The sequence below is a fragment of the Sceloporus occidentalis genome, unplaced genomic scaffold (assembly GCF_023333645.1).
Source record: "Sceloporus occidentalis isolate IW3139 unplaced genomic scaffold, rSceOcc1.0.p SCAF_45, whole genome shotgun sequence".
Classification (NCBI taxonomy): Eukaryota; Metazoa; Chordata; class Lepidosauria; order Squamata; family Phrynosomatidae; genus Sceloporus; species Sceloporus occidentalis.
The window spans coordinates 2,845,426-2,868,945 of record NW_028317025.1 but is presented as its reverse complement, the minus strand read 5'-3'; the positions used below and the strand labels follow the sequence as shown (position 1 = coordinate 2,868,945).

General features: G+C 39.3%; 1 protein-coding gene across 1 annotated transcript in view; it reads left to right on the top strand.

The window, feature by feature from the left end:
• Positions 1–6,149: 6,149 nt before the first annotated feature.
• Positions 6,150–23,520, top strand: part of LOC149289466 (rho GTPase-activating protein 45-like) — a 30,460-nt gene continuing 13,089 nt past the window's right edge. Inside the window, exons 1-2 of the mRNA XM_089490601.1 lie at positions 6,150–6,233; positions 7,637–7,946. Coding sequence (XP_089346727.1) covers positions 6,150–6,233; positions 7,637–7,946 — 394 coding nt within the window. The remainder of the gene's footprint in view (positions 6,234–7,636; positions 7,947–23,520) is intronic.

Sequence of the window (23,520 nt, the reverse complement as noted above, 5' to 3'; positions counted from 1 at the left end):
ATTCTTTCCATACATTTACTCACAGTAGCACACACCATTCTTTCCCCTTACAATCCCAAAGAAATGATGGTAAAGGGAGAGAAAAAAAAATCACTTTTACAGCAAAAGTAAGTTTTGCAGTAAAAATGCAAGGCGCTGCAGGGATGAGATGGTTACTCACGTACCGCACAGGCTAAATGGCTGATTTTAATAATATTTGCAGTTCATCAGGATTTCAAAAATTGCCTCCCTCTACCGTTGGCTAAATTTAACCCCATGATCAAAGGGATCATAGGATTAAAAATTAGTATCGGCCATTTTTAAAAAGGGAATGTGACTTTTTATAGCTATATGATCGCTGTGGTAACATTGGCTACCACAGTGATCATTTAGCTAGAATACTTAAACTTTTATTTTTTTTTTTAAAGTTAAACTACTTTATGTTTAAATAATTTAATTTAATCATTTTTTTTACATTTTTATTTTTTTAACTTAATATTTTTTATTATTTTACAATCTATATACCGTTGGAAAGGTGAGGCGATTACCTTTCCAATGGTATATGTTGGGGGTATGTAGCTGCTTAGATGCCTGAGTTACAAGCATCTAAGCAGCATGCCCCCATACCTCTTTAACTGACAATTGTCAGTTGTTAATAAAGTTGCGCGGTGACGTCATCGGGCAGATCGGGTGGCCCCGGTGATGCCCTTCAGTGTGAGGGGCAGATCGCCGGGGTAGGTGGTGATGGAGGTCCACATACCTCCATCAAGGTAAGATAGTGCTAGTGACGGCATGGTGCCGTCGTTAGCACCTGACTGGGACTGCTAGCGACGGCACCATGCCGTCGTTAGCAGTCAAGGACTGTCCTGGGTGGTTACAAATTCGGCGGGGGGGCAACGGGGGGGGCAAGGAATAACCTAGTGGGGGCAATTGCCCCCCTGTAGCGACGCCACTGCCAGTAATACATGTCCTAAGTCTGCTTGTCTTCAGCAAACTGTTTGCAGACTTTCTCGTGCATCATCTTTAGAAGAGGCTTCCTTCTGGGACGACAGCCATGCAGACCAATTGGATGCAGTGTGTGGCATATGGTCTGAGCACTGACAGGCTGACCCCCACCCCTTCAACCTCTGCAGCAATGCTGGCAGCACTCATACGTCTATTTCCCAAAGACAACCTCTGGATGTGGCACTGAGCACGTGCACTCAACTTCTTTGGTCGACCATGGCGAAGCCTGTTCTGAGTGGAATCTGTCCTGTTAAACCTCTGTATGGGTCTTGGCAATCTTCTTATAGCCTAGGCCATCTTTATGCAGAGCAACAATTCTTTTTTTTCAGATCCTAAGAGAGTTCTTTGCCATGAGGTGCCATGTTCAACTTCCAGTATAAGAGAGTGTGAGATCGATATCACCAAATTTAACACACCTGCTCCCCATTCACACCTGAGACCTTGTAACACTAACAAGTCACATGACACCGGGGAGACATTTCCACGTAGGGGTGTACTTACTTTTGTTGCTAAGGTTTAGATATTAATGGCTGTGTGTTGAGTTAAATTTGAGGGGACAGCAAATTTACACTGTTATACAGGCTGTACACTCACTACTTTACATTGTAACAGAGCGTGATGTCTTCAGTATTGTCACCGGAAAATATGTAATAAAATATTTACACAAATGTGAGGGGTGTACTCACTTTTGTGAGATACTGTATCAGAACACTGCAAAAATGCAGTGTATTATTATACTGTACATTACTTCAATATTATTAGCGATTATTTTACCGGTAAGTTAGAAAGAAAAGCAACAACACTGGTGGTACTTCCTCCACCATTCCCAAAAACAAGGCAACATGGTTTACATATAATTACTGTGTGTGGTAAATAGGTTTTATTTAACCTTTGAAGGAAGAATTTATCCAACAAAAATATGTGTGACTGCTTAATATAGGATTTTTAAATGTATGTGAGAAAATCGAAATAAAACAAAACTAATTGAAATTTAACCAAATGCTATTTATGTTTTAATTCTCATTCCTAAAAATCATAAATCAAGAGAATCCAGGGATCAGGACAGGCTGAGTATTTAACAGGGTCACAGAAAAGCCAAAAGCCAGTGCAAGATCAATCACTATAGTGAAACTGTCACATTGATAGTTTGAGTGGACACCCAATGGCAGGTATTGTCAACTTCAGTAATGTCGGATGAGGCATTCAGATGCATTGGTATGCAAGCTCACTGCATCTGAAATATTGCATATTGTGTTCAAAAGATACACGTTATCATTTGCCACAGAGACCTGAGTTTCATCCAGAGAAGTAAAAAAGATGGCACAAGATGCTGTTGGTGGCACTGAGGCAGATGCAAGGGCCAAGGTGAACGTGGTAATACAAGACAGCTGGACTCATAACTATCTCATGTGACATGGAATGAACATCAGAAAAGTTTCTTGGGCTACTATTGAGAACTTTAAAATGCTCAGCTAGATTTAACAAGGGAGCCCTTACCACATGCTGTCTCTTAAAACTGCCTATACAGTATAATGTGTATAAAGACATAGTTGGATGAATTTGGTGTGAAAGAACGTGACTGGTCTGCACAGAGCCATGACCTTTACCCCATCGAACATCTTTGGAAATAACTGGAATGGAGATTGCGAGACAGGCCTTATCCAACATCATTGCCTGACATTACAGATGCTCTACTGGATGAACAGGCAACAATTGTCCGTACAGCTGCAAAGGGGGGGGGAAACTACATATTTTTATCTAGGTATTAAGAATACAATGTCATAAAAGTTCTTGTTGGTGGAATGGTTAGGTGTCCCAATACTTTTGTCCATATAGTGTATATTGGTCCCCTTGTTCCATCTTCTCCAGTCTTACATGCAATACTTCCATTGTCTGTTTGAATGGCAGGACTAAGAGGTGCCTGCAGCAATATTCCAGTCTCACAGACATCAGGTCATAGTGCTGTCTTGACCCTGAAGAAAACAACCTTCCTTTCTTACATGGCAAATCCAGAAAAGCACTGTGAACAAGTGCTTGTGTTTGTGGACAAGTCAGATTGGTGTCGTACTTTCCATTATTTGGAATGCCCAAAGAGGGGCTGTTTTGTTTTATGGATTTGGGTAAAGGCTTTTTTGTAGAGCAGGACCAAACATTTTTATGTTAGCTTTTAGTAGTTCACAAACTATCACATAACCAGGCAAGGCATTGTGAGGAATGATGTATTTTATTTAAACTGTTTATAATACAATTTTCTGCTGTTTCTTTAGACATTCATGGCTTGTAGAGCAACGTGATCTACTCATACCCATCAAGCACTCAGAACTCGTAGACAAAAAAGGGACAGCAAGAAAGTAAAGTGGAACATAGGGATACGGACTCACGGTTTCAATGAAGGACACTTGGGAGGTATGTAATATGGCACTCCTGTTTAATGCCTATTTCACTGTCCAAGGTAAATACACGATTGACCGTGTTGGCTTGTTTTCGTGGATGCATAGAATTTTCACCTATGGCATAGGTAAAAGGCTGCCCTGAAGTGTGTAATAAAAAAATGGTTCCCTTCTATGGCTTTATACATCTTATATACTGAAGTGCAACACTTTACCTATGCTGGTGAGCAATATGTCAGTATTCTATGTGTCCTGGAAAAGCATGGCCACATGGTCACCCTATTTGGTAGACCTTTCAAACAAAATCATTCACCCAGCTTTAAGTAAACTTGATGCATATAACATGCCATTTCTGCTGCAAAAGATGCATTGGCATATTAGTTTCCAGCATCCTTGGCAGCTTGTAACATTGAATGTAAAAAAGCTGGGGATGTGTGTAGTAAACCAATTGGTGCTGCAAGTCAGGATGCAGCAATTTGATTCTCCCTGTTGGCAAATGTAGCTAAGCCTTTTCAATTCCTATGTATATCAGTATTCTCCTATGCATGGTTTTCTTTCACCTAAGTTGTTTTTTTTTTATTACTTTTGGATTTCTTGTTTGCCTCTTTCAACAATGCCTTGGGATTGCAACATGACTGAGCTAGGTCAAAACTTTGGCTGCCTGGATTTTTGCCTTGTTAATTGAAATTTTTGACATTTTTGTAATCTGTCCTGACCCTTGACTTCATACTAAACTCGACCTGTAATCGGGATGTAACTAATTTAATATCAGGGTTGCCTGCTTGAATTGTGTGACCCTAATTAGACTAATTCATTAAAGCTAAAATCCCATAAAAAAAGCTTTCAGCATAAAATACTGTGATGTACACAATCGAAGAGCAAAACTTGCCCTGCTTTATATTGTGCACTGTCCAGAAGTAAGATGAATGTTTTAAGCATTGTGCCCCATAGCTAAAATAATACATACAAAAACTTGGTGGCCAAATGGCTGCATGACAAGACCCTAAATGCTACCAGAGAAAATTATCATACCGTACTAAATGTTGGGCTACACATCTAAATATCTGTAATTGAAAAAGATGTTACATTTGTAGGGGTACACTAAAAACGTTGAAATGTGGTTGAACAAACATGTACATATGGGAAAAAAGTTTGAATTTTGATTTTTGGGTATACCCTCAGTATAGAAGGATTAACATCAAGTGTTACAATTTGCCAAGGCTGCTGGAAACTGTGTTTTGTGGCAGAGATGGGGTGCTACATGAGCTATGACAAGTTCTAGCAAGATGAATACAGTTATTTGAAGCATCTAACTGCAAACAAAAGCTTCTGGGCATATACCTCCTAATTGTCTCTGCTTAGCAGGGAGAGTCCCTATTTCTATTCCCTTCTCCTCAACTGATGTCCCCTTCTCTATGGGCTCAGGATGTTTGGTGGGTATGTGTCCCTAAAACGCATAATGGTGTGTTTAGTAACAGCTGAAGAAAACACATAAATGCTCTACTCATAAAGAGCTGTCAGTAGGTCAGAAGATCTCATAAGAGTTTTGGTAAAGTTTTGGCTAATTTTCTCACACTTGGAAAAGCTGGCTGAGATGTGCTGCTGTAGTGCAAAGCCATTAGTCTTGTGTGGATGCTATAATGTGGTGATTACATGCATTCAGTGATATCTACCTTACCGATCTGTATTGTTTTTGTCACTGTGTTTATAAATGCGCCTACCTCTTGGATCTGAAAATCCTGTAAAATACAACAACACTTGAACACTTTGTTGTGTTAATCCCACAGCAGAGCAGCTGGAGGCTACTGCATGCTCTGCTGGGATGACATGGCTAAGTGTTTAGTTGTGGAATGCTTTGGGTAACCTCTGATTCCTGTCACTCTTCACTTTGACCAATGTGGTTTGGCAACCACGGGTTGACAGAAAAGGTATTGGGTATATGAAATAAAGCAGCAAATACATGCGTTTCTATTGGTTACACCAATGTGGACTTTCCTACACCTTGTGGGAGAAATAGTTGTGGTGGCTATAAATATGACAGTGTCCTTATAAAACTAGTCTGATATGTATCTTTTTACTAATAATCCTTGCTATTTCTTACTATAAGCCCTTATATCATTTGATGTTGGTTCAGATGAACCTTAAAACCTCTACAGCTCCTACTCCACCATTACAACTCCCTTAACAAGTCGGGATGTTTCATCAGCTGTACTGCTTGATCTTTATGTCTCCATATTTTAGTTGCCCTTGGTAACAACCCCCTAGAAGTTTTGCTGTGTAAAACCTCATTTTCTAATGCTTGCTATTACTCCATATAGGCCCCCGTTATAACACCTTTCTTTTCAATTTATAGCAATATTTTATAACTGTAGCTACTGCTATGTGTAACTTTTTGCTTCCTCTATTGTTTCATATAGCCTAGACTTGTCACTTCCCTATTGTTCTTCTGTGACACACACGTTATCTATACACACAGACACATGACATGCATCGAGATGTGGGAGGGGACAGGATGCTGATGTGGTCCCAGCACACAGAGGGTTAACGCCCTTTGTCTTTTCCTGTCTGTGTCAGTTTTGGGACATTGATCGCCCAATCAGGTAGTAACTTGTTATCACGTGGTATCTGACAGCGGCAGTGTTGAGCACCCAACAAGAGCTTCTGAGCACCCCTAATTTTGCCCCCCAGCAGGGGCCACAGGGGTGTTCTCCATTGGGGTGAACGGCAGAGGAGGTTAATGGTGAGATCGGGAACAGTAAAAACACCAAACTCAGGATGTTTTCAAGGAAGAAGCGGGAGCTGATGAAAACTCCGTCCTTATCAAAGAAAACCAGAGCAGGAAGCCCAGCACCACAAACCGTGAGTTGAGCTGCACCCTACACTGATCATCTTACAACGGTAGAATCACCGTGCAATAATGTAGCCATCAAGAGTAAACCATTTATATCCAAAGGGACCGTTTTCTCACTCATGCGCTTTATTTCTCACTTTATACTGTGTTTGTCATACACTTACACTTACACTTTAATCTACACCCCCCCAGTGTTCACTAGATAACATTGACTCACAACACATTCACTAGGTGAAGCCACAACTATTACACATAGTGAGTATTAGACACATAAGCAGTGGGTACTTGGATCTAGACTGTCACCTTGCTGGTCTGGACTCATTTAAGTAGCACAGTGTACTTTTCAGTGTATATTCAATTTCACCCCATGTAATAAATTGTGGGTGAGTTAGCAGTAATGCAGAACCTCCAGATTTTAGAGGTAGACACATACTACAAACACTCTCTGAGCTGATTTATAAAATGGTATGCTTGGTTTATTAGAAGGGAATGTTGCTTTGTGTGGAATGATGTTCAAGACACCTACCTGTGTGTACTGAAGCCAATGGGATCATTAAGGGACCTTATGCCCCTCCCCAAATTCATCATATAAGGTTACCTTAACCTACCATTGAGATACCATAGTATGGAATCCATAGGACAAGAATTCAATATTTAACAAAACCCTAAATGCTTCTGTGTTTCTCTTCTATGCTGTTTGGTAAAAGAGAACACTACAAGTGCTACTCAATGCCTTGAACCCTCAATTAAACAAACAGGGTTTTTATGATTGATTAGTCATAGTAACTTAGGTTGAAACTATACACAAGTCCACCAACTTTAAACCTGCTGCTGATCTAGAAGGAGACCAAAAACCCCATATTGAAGCAATTCAGGTCCCTGATTCAGTGTGTCTTGCTTCTTTATTGCTATTTCCGTTTTCAACAAACATATTTATATTTATATAATCGTGCAGCAGTAATCAGATTAGCATTCACTTTTATGTGGTATTCATTTTAAAAAGGGGTATTTCAGTGATCACACCGGTTTACCAAAAATTCCTAGAAAGCTGTTAAGAAACCAGAGCAATCTCTTTGACATTGACTCTTGACATTGACTCTAGTTGATTGAGCAGCTTACCCAAAATAGGGTTTTTCGGGTCCATTTTGTTCAGTTCTTTGTATGTGGCATTGCAAACAGATCATTTCAAAGGCTTCTCACTGTCATCACCTCCTAGCTAACATAACTATGTCCTCTAAAGTGTGCATATCAGAGTTATTACATTGGTAACTTATTGTTAAATAGCAGAAATATAACATGTTTTTTCACATGATCCCTATACTTTAAGCTAAGTAAAACATGTTTGATAATGTTAGGGATTTTATTTGCACAATAGATAATACAGTCTCTGTACTATGATCTCATCCTACAGGACCTCCCTCGTAAAGATGCCAGTGACACATCTGGCTCTACTGATGTAACCTCAAACCCTTCACTCAGTAGCAGCCCAGGGAACACTGGGACCCTCAAAAGACCCACAAGTTTGAGTCGCCATGCCAGTGCTGCGGGGATCCCCCTGTCCTCTCCAAGGGCCAAGTCCAGCAGATCGAATGTTATTCCAAGTCCACCTGAAAGTGGAGAGGGAACTTTCATTGAGGTGGAAGATATCTCGCAGCTTCTTGCTGATGTAGCAAGATTTGCAGAGCGACTGGAGAAACTCCGGGATGTGGTAATGGGAGACGGTGAGTGCTGATGACTACTAGCAAGGAATTGTTTAAAGGGGTGGCAGATAACCGGGAACATGACTGTGTATAGGAAGTTTAAGTGACAATAGACGAGCTGGGGGAAAAAAGCTAAGTAATGTATATAAACCATTGCTCATAGAGCTTGGAAGTTTATGGACATTGGGGGTTATTTGTAAAAAGTGATTCTGGTGGAAAGTTTTAAAATTGATCTTTAAAAGATCACTTTTAAGTATGCACCAGAACCACTGTTTATACATAATCACCAATATGTAACAGATAATTCATATTGGCTAAGGTATCCTGTTTATGTGTCAGGAAAACTACAGCTCCCATGATTCCTGGCTAGTCTATGGCTGTTTAGCATGACAGCCATAGAAAGCTTGCTGTTGGCTACTCATATTAAAGGAAAGCTTGTAAGTAATACTTGGAATGTTATGATAAGATGAGTAAGAGCCAGATGTCACTGTTATAGTTATAAAAAAAAAGTGAGTGAAAGAAAGTGAATGCTTTAAGTTCTCTTAACATCTGTTACCTTTGGTTTTTCATACTGTATCCTTCTAAAATAACTATTCACATGAGATACTGCTGTGGTTCTTGTTACTTTCTTTCAAGAACTCAATGTAACCTATTCTTTTTTTAAAAGAAGCAAGTCCCTCTGGTATAAACAGCATCATACCTCACAAGGTGAAAATGTGAAACATACTGAACTACAAATATAACAATACGCAAGCAACTCAGTATAATTGGTGCAGGCAGTCATTGTTCATCTTAATATATGTTTTTCGTTTTCATGAAAGGTGCATGTTGGGGATCATGTAGGCAGCTGTTTACTTGCAAGCATTGATAGTTGATTATATGGCACGATTACAATAGAGGTGTTCAAAATTTGATGGCAGACAAGTACCATTCATTCCTTCTAGTGTGTGCAATTTGTTCTGTTATAATAAACTTATTTGGACCTTCTGGTTGTCTTATATTCAGTGTAGCCTTATGTCTCATGCATTTTTAACCATTTTAAGTGTCAGCCATGTATATGATACATGGTTTGCAAATTGGATCTGGGATCCTAACCATGAACCACATACATTGTGGCACCGTAGGTCTGTTGATCAGATCCTGAGCCACTCGTTAGCCATGTTGCCCACCTGCCAAAGAAGTTCTGCACATTTACAGTTAAATGTGGAGGATTACTCTACAGTACACACAATGCTGTAGACAGATCAGCAGCTTCTCCAATAAATAGTAATAAAAATAAGAAGAACAAAAGTAACAAGCAATCACCCAGAAATTGGCCAATGGAGAGGGCACACTAATCTAACTGGTTGCTACCCTGGTTACACATTCAATTTATAAAAAAGTAAAAATGTTTTTTAGCTGATCTATCAGCTGGCTGGCATGCTAGAAAAAAAATAGGTCAAAATCCTGTTAACACTTATGAGGAGTGTTATTCTCGGGTAGCAGCAGGACCTGTAGGGTATTTATAAATATATTATTATTATTTTTTATCATCTTTAATATTCACCTTTTTGTGGAGGTGTTTCTTTCTTGTTTTCTATTGATGCTAGAAAAAAAAGCCTGAACTGCAGGCGTCAGTGATTGTGACATAAGCTGAATTTTTATGGACCACAACTCCCATCACCCCAGCCAAAGTGATAATGGAGTTGTAGCCCTCAGAAGGGTGGCACAGTTGTGGAAAGGAGAGTTAGCAGGAGAGTTGAGGTTTCAACACTCTCACGTCACTATTCATTACGAATGGCCTACACTGGCAAGTTTCTTCAGCTGAGAGAAAATTAGCTAGCCCTGTATAATGCATAGTTCAGGGGAGGGGCTCTTGGAGAAATTTCACCTATTTATCTATGCATTTTACATGGCCAGCCAAGAACTTCCTGCAGCAGACATTTACTGGGGTTAGATCTTCATAATGTATAGTGAAGTTGTGGCTGAAACACAACGCTTCTCCAAACTGTCCCGTCAGAGAGAGATATCCCAAAGTAAAGTATCTGTAAGGTTCTCACCTGGAGTTACCTATAACAAAACTATGAAGAACTGTCCCGGTCAGTGTCCGGACCCCCCAGCACGTAAAGGGTTAAATAAAATACAAATTTATATATATTATATATATTACAATGTAGTCTGCTTTAAATACCCTATCTTTTATTACAGTACCTTCAAACAGGCATACTTGTCTAAGTCACTATTTCCTGTCTTGTTTTCTCCAGTGTTCCCAGTTAACCCCTCATATACATTTGTTTACTCTTACCTCTGTCACACCTTCCTTCTGTATATTGTGTAGGAGATGGCTTTAAAAGCTATCATTAACACAAAGTTACTTGTGCATAAAAAACAGACCTTGGAGAACTGGTTATACTTAAAGATAATATTACAGACCTTGAATACGTAGTAGTTTGCCGTGTTTTATATATATATATAAATATATATATATATATTGTCAGATCTTTTTAGTCCTTAGTCATTTTAGCTATGTAGTAACAAACATTATGAAAATTTTGTATTACCGTATATAATTTATAATTGTAATTTAGAACCATATAAACTCAGTGTGGGCCTTGCCTGTACATCTTTTACTGAACTCTCAAAATAGTTTGAAAAACGTAGACATACTGTGAAAATGTTCCAACATAGTTGGTGTCTGCTTATATGTATGAAGTGGCTACTCCTTAGGAGTTCCTTTGCAATAACTTTAGGAGGGTAAATTGCCCTGGTGTAGATTTGCCACCTCAGCCATTAAAAACCTTGCTTCTATTAATTTTACAGGGTGAAGCCAGCTTAATAATTGCAGCGGAGAAGTATTTAAAACCTATTCCCGTCACACACATCAAATATCATCTTCCCAGTTTTCTATCATTAGAGCAATTTGTACAAATATCTAACGGTACAAAAAAGGGTGCAGTGTATGAACAAATTCACAAAGACAAACTGCTTCCGTTTGCGTTCTTGTTTTTTTTATTTATTGATTTTAATATGGCATACCTAAGGTACCCAGGCTCCTATAGGATTTTTTTTATCCCTTACAGGCTCATGGACCTTTGCTTTGCTTTTATTTTCTCCTGTTTAAAACATAAATTATACTAAAGCTGGCATGTAAGCCTTTGACAAAGAGATGGAACGAGTCTTTGCGAAGAGCTGCATATCATTCTTTCACATAAAGGGTTAAGCCAACCAATGTTGGACTACAATGTAAGCCTTGGCATGCTAGTCTTGGACATCCCCTGACCACATGTTTGATCACCACAGAGCCGTGAAGAAAAATCAAAAAGTGTCACTTTTCTGGTTACAGTTAAATGTTGCTATGTTTGTGTGACCACCTTGTCTTTGGATGGCTTTCAGAAGTTTAGGTGAGTGCATGGCGGCTTGTTTATCAATGTTCAGGCATGCAGAGGGGTGCAGACTGGTAGGGGGTGGTTTGTTATGGGTGCGGTGAGGGAGACTGTAGTGTGCCGGGGGGGGGGGGCAGTTTCCTGAGGAAGACAGATTCTGATCTGACTTATTTCCTGTTTACTCAATATTAAACTGACTATGGTAGTAGTTGAGGTGAAGGTCTCCGGCATGCAACTGGTTAAGTGGCGTTCTCAACTCTCTGAGATAGAATTGCACAATGTGTGCCTATGTAGTGTTTGGATATCACATGCCATCCAGCTGCAGGGTGTTAAAATATAAACATTCTGACCACATGACCATCCTCATGAGGATAGAGTTTCCTCTCCAGGTGCCACAGTGGCTTCAGACATCACTAACACTGCGGATTATAGCATTTGTGCAGTCGTTATTCCGTTAAAAGGAAGATATGCAATGTTGCGCCATGATACAGGAAGGCATGACATAGAAACAGTGTTTGTTTTTATAACTGTCTTCTTTAGGGAAGGATCTTGCCTTAACATGAAGGTTTGTCTGGAGCCCTTCCCCCCCATAACATTGCTCTGTCAGGACATAGAGCATGTGTCTTCCCCTTCACTGATGTACTTGTGAACGACCACCTTATATTTAGGCGCTGCGTTAAATTGTTGGGGCTATATAAATAAAGGATAATAATAATAATAATGCCATGTCGCTCCCACCATTGATCTAACTTGTAGTTTTTGTTAAAACATCTCATTACTGTTACTAACTCCAGAACATTATATAGAAACAGAAATTCTGTATAACTTGTACAACATGTAAATTGTGCAAGAAGAGAAACATAAAAAGTAAAGTTGAAAACCAGGTAAAAACTAGCGGGAGTTATTAAAAAATGCAATTTCTAAATATTCAGGTGAAGCGAAGCATTCCCTTGTTTTTTTGTTTGTTTGTTAGTTTTTTTGCGCCATCTTGGTATAGTTTCCAATCTTTCAAATAGAAAAAATCCATTGACTTCTTCCAACTGAGTTGTCAAATATCAACGCGTCATTGTGATGCCTGTGCTAGCAGGTGGCTGACAGGAAATGGTGTAAAACCGATCTGTAACTGTTCTAATGTAGATGTAGTTTAATTACAACCATATACTATGCAAACTTTGCCATAGCTATCGCTTGTGATTTTTGCTTTTTCAGTTATTTTAGACAGGAGTTTACCTATTAACATTTTAAATGACCAAAGAACCATTTTGTTTTAGGGGTTGTAGTTAGAGGTGTGGCTGGGCTGAGGTGTTATGAAGACTTATTGATGCCAGACAGCCTCTTTTGAACACACAAATCCTTGGTCTTTTCTAAATATGGCTTGTTTGTGGCCCACAATATTCTCTGCATTCGCTATCTTCTTCACAAAAGTAAGCTGTAATTCCTTCAGCCGGTCACTTTCGGGGGTCATTGGTTGAGGCACAACTAGCATATGTACCTGAAGACCTAAGTGCTCTGATTTGTGGCTTGGTTCCCACCTCATCCACTCCCACTTCCCTTCACCCCCACTTACCTCCACCCTTGCCTCTCATGTACCTGCCATTACATCTCAGGTCTCTCAACTCTTCCCAATGTAGTCCTCCACCTACATTGGTTTCCTTTCCCTACCATAAAACGGCCTAAGTGCTCTTCCACTATCAGCTCTGCTTCTCTCCCCCGGACACCCCTTAACCCATTCTTAATCTGTCTTCCTCAAACTTTCTCACACCTCAGGCACACTTGGGTTTACATGTTCAGTAGTAGGACTGATGTTTCTAATGCATTCAGCAGAGAAGGTGGAACAGCACCTTTAAACATTAATCCGTGACTTCACACCTTCTAGATGATCTGTCATCTTGTTTTTCCAGAAAACATTGGTTAAACGCCTAAATTGTGTTCTGTTTAAGAAACAGGACAACTGGAAAAATCAAATTTAGAGAGACTACATTTTGTTGTTTATAAATACTTAAAGAAAATAATATATGTATCAAAACCGTTACAGCATGTTGTAATTACTTATTGCTACCAACCCACACTCTATATTTTTATGGAATGCATTTTATTTCCAATTCATTTTCATTCATGGACTATTTCTAAATTATTACATTTTATTTATAGAGCACCAGCAGGTCCTAAAACACTGTTACAATGGGGGGGGGGATACAAAGAATACATAATAAAAGTATACTAAATTATTGGTAACATTGAGACATTTTAAGACATATCAATACAGAAGAAAACTACTAAGTAATCCATAGTAGAATTTGAAATAAGGATTGGGCATATTTCACAGAGAAAGTGACCATACGTCACAGCAAATATTTTATTTGAGTTCAGCTTCATGACATCAACATTACATATTTTACTGAGCTTCCCCAAATAATCTCAATGTGTTGTGAAATGGGTCTCTTGTCATTGTGATTAATGAGAGGCTCAAAGAGCATTGACCTTTCTGTTTAATGTATATGGAAACAATTGACTGTAGTTTATCAGGACAGGCTTACATGGTGCTGGGTTTGTATTTCCTGCAGAGGGGTCTCTAGTTTCATAGAGACTGAGACAGTTATTGGTATTATAAGGTTCCAACTGTAATGGGCTTATATTTTAAGTAGGTAGTTCTCCTGGCTGCCCGAATACCTAATGCATCAAGAGATCTTCTGGTTGCGAATCATCAGGACAGGTGCAAATCATGGTAGGATACTTTCTAATTTCATTTTTCCAAAACCTTGTCCAATCACACAATGCACCTATGATTTGAACATAAAATCTGCACTGTACAATTATGTCCCATTGGTGTCATTGTGCCTCTAGGGAGGTCCTTTTTGGTCTGGTATGTGAATTACGATAATCCTTTAAACGCTTCTCTCATCAAACCCCTCCTTTTCTGTCTACTGTGTGTTGTATTTATACAGCTTGCTCCTGTGCTTTGAATAGCTGGAAGAAGGCATCTTCTCCTCCCCCATCCCAAAAAACTGATTGCAGCCCCCAGGGTAAGGAGGGGGAAATAAGGAGAAGAGTGACCTTCTGGAGAAAGTATGAAAGGGAAGGTAGAGTGGGGGGGGGGTGTTAATAAAAGAGCATTCTGGTCATATACAAATACACAGTTTGTCAAGGTCTTTAGACTGAACACAGAGATTGGATACAGGCCACTCACTGCTGGTATCCTATAAGCTTGCAGTAGTATCCTGGGGAAAAGGATATTAACCGTACCTACAGGAGTTATTGGGGGCTGGAGTTGCCCTGAAGTTATGATCAGCTTGGAAGTGTCTTTAAATATTTATCATTATGTGCTTATGTTCCAAAATACAGTCCATTCTTGGGGAGCCCAGCCCTGGGGACCCTCGAGTGATATTGTCTCCACTGGAAGGTGAGTGTGCAACTTGGGTGGGGTGAGGGTTTGAATTGCTAACTGCCTTGTTACCCTAGAAAGGACAGGGCTGCATATACTTCTGCTTTATGCATTCTTTCAGACGTGTTCCACATTGATGGAGGGTCTGGACTTTGTCACTGCTATGCCCTCTCAGAGTGTTAGATACATTTAACTTGCATGTGTCGAACCAAGTCCTATAGGGCTCTAATCGTACCAGTGTTGTTGGAGGTTGTTCTCTAATTAACACCTAATCAAATAAATAACATTATGCATCACTCCACAACATGCTGAATGATTTTCTGCCCTGGAGTGGGACACCTATTATATAAATAAATTATACCTATTTTTGTACCTAGATTGGTCATACACCTCACTATTATAGTTGCATTGGAGCTTTGTTAAGTGTATACCGTTGAGCGGCAAAAAATCCATTGATGTCCTGTGTGAATGTTTGTGTTATTTAGTGTCTCCAAATAATAGGCACATCCAATTTTACATGTGTGATATCACTCATATTCAACATTGTACGTCCACTTTGTAGGGGCAGATCCTGGGTACTTCTAAAGGTTCAAGGGTTGCTTCGGCAATGGTGTGTTGGAATTGACTATTTTGTGGTTTTGTTAGGGATACCTGTTGAAATTAATGTTGATATTAGTGAGATTTGACTTGAAAGATGTTGGGAGCCACAGTTAACTACTGATAAGGTAGCAACATTTTACAAACCCAGGTGAGTTACAGCAACTTAAAATAAATTATGCTGATGAATCTTGGCGTGCTTGGCCCTTCATAATGCATAGTGAATATGGTGAGATAAAATGTTTCACATTACCTCCAAACTCAGAGTTTAATGAATGCACTCCTTATTTGTCATATATCGTTCGCTCAAATCACCCTTTCTTTTAGCAAAGCATTCATAGCAGCACTGTTACCTTATGGACCTTGTAATTACCCCATTAAACACAGTAGGTTTCTCTACAATAGTTAAAAAATAAACTGCAGGCTTCAACTGGAGCGTTGCTAATTAGCACTAATTACACATTAGGACAATTGTTTAGCTGTGGGTGTCTGTAGAGCAATAAGAATTTATTTTGGCACCTTAGTACAACTGTTCGGGTAAACAAGTTGGGATAGAACCTGATTGTTCTGCCACTAGTTACTACTAAGGAAGTTGGCAGCACAAACTAATTGACTGCACTCAGACTGTTGACCATTCTTCATTTTATATTATCCACCGAATTGCCTTGTTTTAGCTATTTCTCTCTTGTATAGCCTAGTTATTTAGCTCAGGAGCTCATAAAGAAAGTTTATCTTACCTCCTTGGAAATTATAAAAAAACTCATTCACACTTAAAGGAGGGGTTCTGGTCAACCTATTGTTTATGGATTCAGCTTTTGTAATGTGGTAGATTGCAAGAGTAATTAGATGTAGTGTACTTTAAGCAGATAATATAAATTGTTTTAGGGGTTGTATAATAAATAATAATAAAAAAACAACTCTTCCAGTGTATATATGGTCTAAGAATTGATGAAAAGAAATTTAAACTGCAAGCTTCTTAGGTAGGGAGTGGCAAGATTTAATGAGTTAACTTGTTGTTCTTGCCTGCAGTGTATGGCCCACAAAGCATTGCGCAGCATGTTTTTTTTCTCTAGTAGTCCAATTGACCGCTCTCCATTCATGTTGCTTTGGTAGACTGTGAGAGTCTTCCTTCTATAGGATAAAATCATACCCCTTTCAGCTGAGCAGGTTTTATTGTGCAAGACAGAAGAACAGAAACTATTACCCCTTCCTTACTGTTCACACAACATTTATGCTTTTCAAACTATGTGGAACTGTCTTTTTGCTATGCCATGCATACCATATTGCTCTTTGAAAGCTTTCTTAAAAAACTACTTATTCATAGGTGGTCAGTTTGGTTAAGAGTGGCTAGCGTGTTTGATGCAAAACTGACCCACTGACCCAACTGAGTTTGGCTAATGGTGGTCAATGTAAGCGTTTGTCAGTGGGGTCAAGAGAGGTCAGTGTGTTTGAGTTGCCATCAGTTTGACTGAGGTGGTTACGTTTGTGAAATGGTCCATCATCTGGGGAAAATAACCAATTTAACCCAATGGAGGGATTCTTCCCACTTAAGGCCCTGATAACTAGTGCCCTTGTAGTTAAAATCCATCCTATCAGGCAAGTACCCTGTGGGAATACTGCACACCTGCTGACATTTTACTTTCTCTATTCCCACAATCACTCCCAAGTGTATCCTTTTCTCCATGGCTAGTTCCCTGTAGGAAGTCTGAGTGGAATTGTGTAAATGAGCTACCTTCTATTTATTTTCAGATTTTTGGTCAGGATGTCCTTATTCGTGACCAAGTTAACAGAAAGATTTTCTCATTCTTTTTATCCTCCCTGCTGTTAACTCACAATCATTGCATTCCACTTGTCACTTCAACTAAATGCAGTATTGTGAGAAAAGGAAATTGTATGTTGTCATAAGATGTTGATATCCGTTTAAAGTATTAAACATTTGTAAATTATAAGTTGTTTTATATCTGACTTTTGTGCTTGGTTTCATGTTTAGGCAATCCTTTATAAGTCTCTCTTTTGTATCAACAACCAAAACTGTTCAAATGTCTAAATGTGTAGTGTGGATGATGGGGGATACTAGTTTACAGGGAGGCTGTATATAGCTCCTTTTGTAATACTGAGATGCAGAATTTATGTACTAGTGTGTATAAATTCAGAGCTCTGTTAATCTCTATTCACACACATCTACCAAAGCTAAGTGCTAATATGGTCTTAAATCCCACTAGTCACTTCCTTTATTTGCCGCAGGGGTCACTTCTGACCTTTAATGTTGGCATTGCTGGGATAGATAATCCAGCCTGATAATGATCTTAATTCATTAAATGTTGATGACCTCTTGCTACTTTAACTATGCATTTTCCCAACTCAGCCCTTCCTGTAGTAGAAGCTCATGGGTTCTGGCCTTTCCCAATGCATAGTGAAATCAGTGAATTAAAAGGCTCAACTCTCAAAACACTAAACACATTTCAGTGACGTATGTCATAAAAAATTAGTTTCATGACTTGCGCTAGCCAAGCAGCTAGTGGTTTTATACATACAAATAATTGTATTAATTTTTCGGTACTGTTTCCAGCCTAGGGCTGCGCAGGTACCACACACAGTGGCCTTTTTGTGCCTCCGCTTCCTTTCAGTTGGGAGGTATTATTACAGTGCAAGTCCTATCTGTTGGCCCACTGTCCTGTTTTTGTAGGCAACAGGGATCATGGGCTGATTAGGGAGATCCCTCAACCTCCCTGAATGACCCAGGCAGCTGTAAAATCAGTGTAGCAGCACAGACCTCCACTGCAGCTCCCCTGTGGCCACCTAGTAATGCTCTGAAGTGCCTACATTTTCCAAACAGAGCCAGTCTAAGGTCTAATTCAGGCTGAGCCGCTTGCAGACGGCTGGGCTCAGTGGGGTCATGTAACACAACATTTCATGGCTCTGTAATAGTAGCACTGCAGACAGACTCAAATGTGAGTGTGTGTGTTATGGGTGGGTAATCTTTGCCTTAGATTCCCCCCCCCCAGGCTAGAAGGTACCAGCCCTCTTCCAGAGGTCACACACTAAAGGATGGGATCTACAACACAAGCAATGATAAGTGTACGTGGGAGCAGGGCCGGCCCTACAATGGGGCCGACTGGGGCAATTGCCGCCCCAAGCGGGTTTTTTTTGTTTTTTTTTTGAAGCGGAGGAGAGAGAGAGAGGGGCACCGAGTGATTTTCGCTTACCCGCTCGGCGCCCCTCTCTCTCTCCTCTGCGGCGAGTTTACCTGTTCGGTCTCGGTGCCGGCTTGTAATGCAGAGCGCCGGAAGTGACGCGAATTTCCGGCGCTCAGCATTACAAGCCGGCACCGTGGCAGCACAGGGAGACTCGCCGCAGGACTGTTTAAGGGTAAGTACGGGGGGGGGGTAGATAATGCGGCCCCCCCCCCCCCCGGCGTCGGCGGGGGGCGGCATTTTAAACTTCGCCCCAGGCGGCGTTAAGTCTTCGGCCGGCCCTGCGTGGGAGACACCACTGAGCAGTTGCCCGATGGCCAGAACTGGTCTGTCTCCTTCGAGGTCATAATGTAAGGAATGCTAAGTACCCAGTGAGAGTGATTCTAACTTTATATTAGAGTTACAATCTGCCCCTTAGATGAATCGCTCACTTTAAATACAAAAAGACAGCTAGTGCCAGATTAATTGAGCAGTTTTATTAATGTTTTCAATTTTATTAATATTCATTAACTTTTTAAGTAAAAATCTCCACTGGCACTTTCCAAAGTATTGTTATGGATCAATTATTCTACTTTGGGAAGTAAAGCATGGATTATTAGTAATCTGTATGGGATGATTCATTCTATAATTTCCTAAATTTAGGATTAGCGTTAGAAACGTCATTCCCAGCACTAAATTTCCAGTATTTTCCAAAAAACAATGTTTTATTCAAGAAAAAAAAAATTGTTTTTGGGGTATGTAAAATATGTTGCATGTGAAATTGGACTCTGAGGACTTGGTTGGTTAATTAAATGAAATTCTAATAAAATGCATGTTTGTTATAAACTAGTATCCAGCATTTTCAGGTTGAATTATTAAATAGTGATAGCTGTGCCAGGGCACTGCATGTAATCAGTACTTGGGAGCACTGCTGTGCGGTGGCCATGGCTTTATACCTCACTTCTGCATGTGATGATGTTCTCACCATGCGTGGGAATTTTCTAAATCAGCTGACCCTGAAATTCTGGAAATATTAGCCCAATAATAGCACATTGTGAAGATTCTATGCAGTGATTGGCTAAACGTGTTAACCAAATGGCTCTAATAGCGGTCCTCGTGGAAACCTTGACTTGTCCTTATTTAAATATACACTTCATTGCGTCACCTGCATTCAAGCAGAGATATCAATCAAACGTGAAGCAAAAGCAGCAATTGGAAGTCTTAGATATGAGCCTGATAGTGGAGAATAGGAGTCTGCTCCAGACTGTGTGACCCTGAGAGTTTGGCCATTCATCCTGAGATTGGAGCAAAAACCCTGACAGTTTCCAGCTATGCATAAAATTAAACAATATCAGGCTCCAGTAACAATAATTATAAAGCAGAAACAAGTGCATATCTCTCATATCCCTGTAAGCTTGCGAGCAGGGCTCTCTCCACCTAATGTATCGGTTTGTCTTAGTCAATTCTCGTCTTGTCACACCCCTTGAATTTATGTATTGTATTAAGCGATGCGTAGATTGTTGGCACTATATAAATGAAAGATAATAATATCTCAAACACCGCAGCACCTCAAATTAAAAGGAAAACAATATTCGTAGTTTTAATTATCACATCACAATTTTACATTTAAATAATGCAATTTCAGGGAAATAAAATTTATAATAACAAGCAGCAAGACATCATGTGGTGTTCAGATTTTTTTAGATAAATATATAGCTCTTCTGCCAGCTATTTTCTGATGTCATAATGGAAGTTATGTATATCACACCGGTTCTTTTTGTTTTTGACTAGCAAATTGATTTATTTTGGTTTTGGAGTGAAAAAAGACATTATACTTATTATTTATTTGTGTAAAAACAAATGTAAATTAAACAACACATGTAAACTAATGCATTTACAGTCATTAACTAAAAGATTTCAATAACAAAAAGGCAAAGGAACATCTTTGTCACCCACTTTCTCTGTGACAAAAATTCAAATGGGTATATTTGCTTCCGGCACTTGTACTGTTGGCTCCCTATAACTTTTTTTTTTTTTTTTTTTCTAACAGCTAACTAAATGTCCAAATAAAACTGATTATCTGTCTTTACGCTTCTATTCTTGTGCTGCTACCTAAGAGAGTTCCCAGGCATGCTGATCGCCCAATCTGCCACCAGGTTTTGCTGCAAGGGGAATTATGTTCTTCTCATATTATCTGTTTAAATCATAACATAATGAGGTCCTCAGGGATAAAAAGCAGAAAAATATTCATGGAGAATATATCTATCTACTCTGAGGGAGCCATTAGTTTGGTGAAACACATTAGAAGCAACATGCTGCTCTTGGAGGGTCTTGCTCTTGGATGTTACCATATATCACGGCACCATGAGGGGTGAGGTTTGGAAGCTGGTTGACAGAGATGCATTTAAGGAGAAGACCCTGGTTGACAGAGATACATTTAAGGAGAAGACCCTAATACATAACAGTACTGCACAAAGGAAACCTAATGCCCTATGTAGTGATGCTATTTATACGTTTTTCAGAGTGTACTATATTTTAGCAAATGGACGTCTTTGTTTCTTTTTAATATTTGGTGCATTCAATATATATTCTTTTTCAAATTTTTTTTTATTTATTTTTTTTACACCCAAGGATAATAAAAGAAGTGGAGAAGAATGTAAATGAAGAGACTCATTTACTTAAAAAGTTGTATTTTTTTTATTTTTTGCACTGCACTTCTCGTAAAACGCTACCTAAAGGCAATAGCGCAAAAAAGCTCCCTGGTGTACATGCTTGACATGTCCTCATCTCCAAGGAGGCTTTATCAGGGACCATATGTTCATTATATGATCCAGGATAGGTTAAAACTAAATGTTCGTAATCATTAATATTGGCTTGGTTTTGCTCGTGTTACTTATGGTTAATTTGTGCGCCCAAATAAAGTACAGACTAAAAATCCAACCTATTGTCCTAAAGAAAAATTAATTCATATTATACTTAGTATAATCACTAATATTTTGCAATATACAGTACGGTTTAGTTGACATCTTTTTGTGTGTTCCTTAAGCCAACAGCATTATTCCTTACCTGATTACAAGGGTTTGGTATGACATTTCTGACCTGTTTAAGTTTATATTAAAATGCTGTATGACCAACAGTATGTGGAGATCTGGCCATCACACCTATATGAGCTCGTTGGATATCTCATTCCAAAACAATGAGCATTGGAATGGATTTAGCCCATTCTTGTAGGTATAATGGCCCCCACTCTTCTGTGGGCTGTCCAACTGAAATCTGCCCGTTTTTGGAAGGGAAGTGGGTGAGGTGTAGGTCATGCCTTAATGCCCCTCTCCCGACCCTGAGTGAAGTTGGCATTATTAATATATTTGCACTTTTTTTTTCTTTTATCATTTCAGTGGTTCAAATAAAACACAACTACTTTTGGTTATCTTGTAGTTATAGCTGCTTATTATTAATTATTTGGGGCTTGGTATAGGCCAGGTTTACTTGTAAAACAAGACTTGGGTGCCCTTTTCACATGTATGATTTGTGTCAGGTGACTGCTGGGTAGTCTAACTGTAGTAGAACTATAACTATGGCCCTGACATCCCCACCCTTGCCCAAGCCAGGCATTCCATTTTTTGGACCCAAAGTTCTCTGTCCCTATTGCCTTTCATGATTTTCCTCTTTTCTGGGACTTGTTTGTCTTAGTATTGTATTGTCATAACACACAAACAACAGAAACACTTTAAATTGTGTATAGAAAATACATTATTCTCCTTAGAAATGTCCTATAAACAGCCATGTGTCTAACCACACCACCTTAAACAAGTGTTCTTTTGGCCATTTGAAATGTTTGTAGGTGTTGGAAAAGACCTACAATAAATAGGTAAAATAAGCCATTCTCTCACAAGTTTGTTACATTCACTCCACAGCTGAATCTATGTGTTTGTTCTAACTATACAGAAAAATCAAAAAGGTCCCTGCTAGTTTGTGTATTTATTTACCAATCCATCCACATTAACTTTAAGTGAAGTCTTATTTTATTGCGTATTTACAATAGCCCGAAGCTGAATTGAGTACCTTATCATGCTAATCTCGTATCTGTCACAAAACGTGCTTAACTGAGCAAAGAAAATTGTCTGGTATTACAAAGGCAATTTATTAAATAAAATGAGAGCTTGCATGCACGAGCAGGTAAGTAGTTTCAGCCTGGAGGGGAAAGGTGCCTTCAATTAACCCACATAGACTACCCTTAAAAGCTTGATGACATGTTGTAACTTGGCCGAACATGGTTACGCGAAAGTAAAAATGGCAGCCTGGCCTTAATCCAGTGCATGACATTAGTCAAGGTTGTCATGAACATTAAATGAGGTTAGAACTCAAGTACAGTTTGAGGCCTTACACAACGTAGAAAGGTGTTTAGCGTAAATGGGTTAAATTATTCTACAAGATTATTCTTTTTTTATGCTTCATGTACCACATGGGACTGTATTGATTACAATAAGTTGATTGTTTGCGTTTGCGGATACCCTCAGCTACATGAAACCACATGGCATACATCCACCAAAAAGAGACTGCGTAGAAAGCCAATAAAAGAAACACTGAAGCATTTATTTAGGGTGCAAAGGTGTAATTCACCTAGTGGTTGTACAGGAGATTGCAAGTGAATTACAAAAGAGGAAAATGGGCTTTTTGTAGTGGCCCAAAATGTTTAAATCCCAGCAGCCCAGAGAGACTTTTGGCCCCTACCACTCTTGCCAGCTCTCCCCTGCCTAGTTGTCAAATGCCGAATTTTCTGAAATCTTTATAAAAGCCAGTGATTTTTTTTTTCTCTGCTAAGTGTCTTAAAAATTACACCTTTCTGAGGTCCTAGTACTTTTTTCCAGGATACACACAGGTGTTCCAGTACAGTACAGTGTGCCAGTTTTTTTTAGGGAGAAACTGAGAAAAAAGAGGTGCTTAACTACTCAGGTATTAGAGACGATGATTTTAAATATAAAGCTCCAAATTTTATCTTAATATTTAATCATCGAGAGGTGAAGATCACAGTCCATATTTTGTGAAATTTCAGGCATGTAATGGTCTATCCAAGTTATCTC